The 3,374-nt window shown below is 49.7% G+C and overlaps 1 protein-coding gene across 1 annotated transcript in view; it reads right to left on the reverse strand.

Moving 5' to 3' along the window:
* Positions 1-30: 30 nt before the first annotated feature.
* The window catches only part of GIPR (gastric inhibitory polypeptide receptor), a 26,916-nt gene continuing 23,572 nt past the window's right edge, over positions 31-3,374 (reverse strand). The window contains exons 8-9 of the mRNA XM_013006619.2: positions 438-479; positions 31-353 (exon numbers count right to left, since the gene is read on the reverse strand). Coding sequence (XP_012862073.1) covers positions 147-353; positions 438-479 — 249 coding nt within the window. The 3' untranslated portion in view covers positions 31-146. The remainder of the gene's footprint in view (positions 354-437; positions 480-3,374) is intronic.

A 3,374-nucleotide genomic window follows, 5' to 3' on the forward strand; every position in this document is an offset into this window, starting at 1 on the left:
TAAGTGTTGGGGCCTCCCCTTGTTGTGGCCAGGACTGCAAGGGCCCTAGTCTTTACTTTCATTCACCCAGGTTTCCTCAGCCTCCCACCCACACGCCAGGCCCGGCACTCAGTAGATGCTCAATAAATACATGCTAATCCCACCGCCTAGCAGTAACTTTCTGAGACTCTGCTGGCCTCGTCCCCAGCCTCCGGGAGGACCCCTGAGGATGCAGTGTGGCCAGAGGGGATCTCGCCAGGGCCAAGGTTGTTGGGCAGCGTCCACGAGGAGCGTTGCGGCTGGTGGTGCAGCTCCACCCCAAGGTTGCGGTGCAGGAGGCAGCGGTGCCACCCTCGGCGGATCTCCGACTGAACCTGAAAGGACGATTAGGCTCAGATCTGGCACCCTGCGGGTCGTTCCCTAGGCTGCCGCCAGAGGTCCAGAAGAAGGTTCCCTACCTCCTTATTGATGAAGCAGTAAAGGACGCTGACCAGGAAGCCCTGTCAGAGGGGATCGGAGTTAGATCGGAGGTGGGCACGAGATCCACATGCCCAGGGTGCGCTCTGATTGCACTGCGCAACCCACCACCTTGTCCTGGTTGGTTGCCCGGGCCCACTTGTTGGTTTCAACTCCCCTGGGCCTCAGTGTTGGTCTCCCAGCAGGATTGAGCTGTAAGACCACACTCACCAACACTCACCAACTTGCAATGGCCAGGCCTAGCCTCAACTGGCTCCTCTGCAGGGCTGTACTGGGTGGGAGTGAGGAGCAGGAGAGTCCAGGTAAACTACGTACGTGTGAAACCCACTTCCGCAAGCCGCTCAGCCCCTCCGTGCCTCCATTTCCTCCTCTGGAACATGAGATGCTAAGTGTGTGGTGGCTGGTGGCTGTGAGGGTGAATTGAGCTATTCTTCGCCTAAGGAGCCTGGTGGATCCATCCAGTTGCTCTTACCTTTATGGGAGAGGGACCCAGGAGACCTGATCTTGTAAAATGACAGCCAAGAAGCAGTTCTGTCACATAGGGTCCCTGGTGTGTTGGAATGAACTCAGTGACGCCCATAACAACATGAGCTGCAGTGCCAGGCATGCCACCCTAACTGTCATGAAGTTGTCATATAGCTACCCTGTAGGACAGGGTCGGACTATCTCTGTGGGTTTCTAAGACTGTAACTCTTTATAGGAGTAGAAAGCCTCATCTTCTTCCTGTAGAACAAATGGTGTACGCGAACTGCTGACCTTGCGGTTAGCAGCCCAGCATGTAACCACTATGCCACCAGCGGTTTTATGTCAGATATCTAACGTTTCCCCTACTCACGTGTCTCCACGTGTGCTTTTCACAGGGTTTCCAGTGGTCATGAGCTCTCTTCCAAGGTGTCTCTGGATGGACTTGAACTGCCCACCTTTCTGTTAGCAGCCAAGCACCACACAGGGCCTCACTCCCAATTGTATTATCGCTCACCACAGCCTTGTTACAGTCAACCTCCTATCACACAGCCCTCTGCTCAGACCCCACCCACAGCTCCCACCTCACTGAGGGTCAAACCAAAGACCTCCCCATCTGCCCCATCCTTACATCTCCTCCTACTCCTACTGAGTCCCCTGCTGCAGCCCCCACAGCCCCCTTGCAGTTCCTCAGTCACACCAAATTGCATCTCAAAACCCCCCCAGACTCACTGCCATTGAGTCTAACCTGACTCATACAGTCCTATAGGGCAGAGTAGAACTGCCCCTCTGGGTTTCTGAGACTAACTCTTTATGGGAGTAGAAAACCTCATTTTATTTAGTAAGATTTGGTAGGTGTTTTTTTGTGTCTGGGAACGGTTAATTATATATATATAATTAATAAAAGAAAACCTCATTTTTCTCCTGTATATATATATATATATATAATTAATAAAAGAAAACCTCATTTTTCTCCTGTATATATATATATATATATATAATTAATAAAAGAAAACCTCATTTTTCTCCTGTATATATATATATATATATATAATTAATAAAAGAAAACCTCATTTTTCTCCTGTATATATATATATATATAATTAATAAAAGAAAACCTCATTTTTCTCCTGTAGAGCAGTTAGTAGTTTCAAACTGCTGACCTTGTGGTGAGCAGCCCATTGTGTAACCCACCACACTTTGCAATTTGCTATTCCACTTCCTGACGCCCCCACCCCTTTCCCCCATGTCGCTCTTAAAACAAACTCACCGCCACTGAGTCAAGGCCAACTCACAGTGACCTCCCTGTGGGTTTCTGAGACTCTGCCTTTCTCCCGCAGAGCGGCTGGTGGTTTTGAACTCTGACCATGTGGATCCCAATCCAACAGGTCACCACTAACTACACAACCAGGGCTCCCATGCCTCCCTCAAGGAGGTTCCTATGGGCCTGTCTCAAGCAGGAACTCCATCCTTCCTGCCTTGGGTCAGTCAGCTCATCTATGTGCCATTCGACATTCTGTCCATTTTACTTACGTATTACCCTATTTCTCACACACCCACGTGAACAATTCACTTCCCCCTCGTGTACAGCACGCATACATAGGAAGCTAGTCCAGGTGTTTTTTATGTGCACATAGTGTGTGTACTGTCTGTTTCTTCCACTAGAGGGCAGTGAAGGACCTTTCTCTGTTTGGTCCTTGCTTAGCCCCCTGCCCTCCCAGTCACCTTGAAGTTTGCTAAGCGCTTAGTACCAAAGCCAAACAAATCTGCTGCCACCTAGTCCATCCCCACTCACAGCGACCCTTACAGGAAAGGGTGGAATTGGCCCTGTGGGTTTTCCAGCCTGTGACTTTATGGGAGTAGGAAGCCTCATCTTTCTCCCTAGGAGCTGCTGCTGGTTTTGAACTGCTGACCTTGTGGATTCCCAGGCTCAATAAAATTTTGCTGAATGAATGAACAGTCGGCCAGTCTTAAGAAGCGAGGCTGGCATTGTCTCCCCTCTAGAGACCAGGAAACAGGCCCAGCAAGGTGACAGGAGATGGGCATTAAATTTAGGGATGAGTGCCGCCTTACAAAATGTGTAGGTATAATTTGTCGTTTTAACCATTGTCAGGTATCCAACCCAGCGGCGTTTGTCACACTGTCTCCAAAATGTTGTCACCACTCCAAACAGAAATGTTGCCTCCTTAATTGTTGGCCCCAGCTAACTTCCTGGGTGATGCAAAACCACGAAAAAGAAACACTAGATTCCTAGCCAGAAGGCTGGCGGTTCAAATCCACACAGCAGCACTGCAGAAGAAAAGGCCTGGTGATTTGCTTGCACTAAGATTGCTGGTCTTTAAAAAAAAATTTTCCCCCCATGGTCATCAAGTTGACTCCGGACTCATGGTGACCCTACGTGCCAAGAAATTCCCAGGAGCTGAGTTCTACTCGGTAAGACTTGGGGTCACCGGGAG

The sequence above is a fragment of the Echinops telfairi genome, unplaced genomic scaffold (genome assembly GCF_000313985.2).
Source record: "Echinops telfairi isolate 266 unplaced genomic scaffold, ASM31398v2 ScPeMD7_655;HRSCAF=1070, whole genome shotgun sequence".
Taxonomy (NCBI): Eukaryota; Metazoa; Chordata; class Mammalia; order Afrosoricida; family Tenrecidae; genus Echinops; species Echinops telfairi.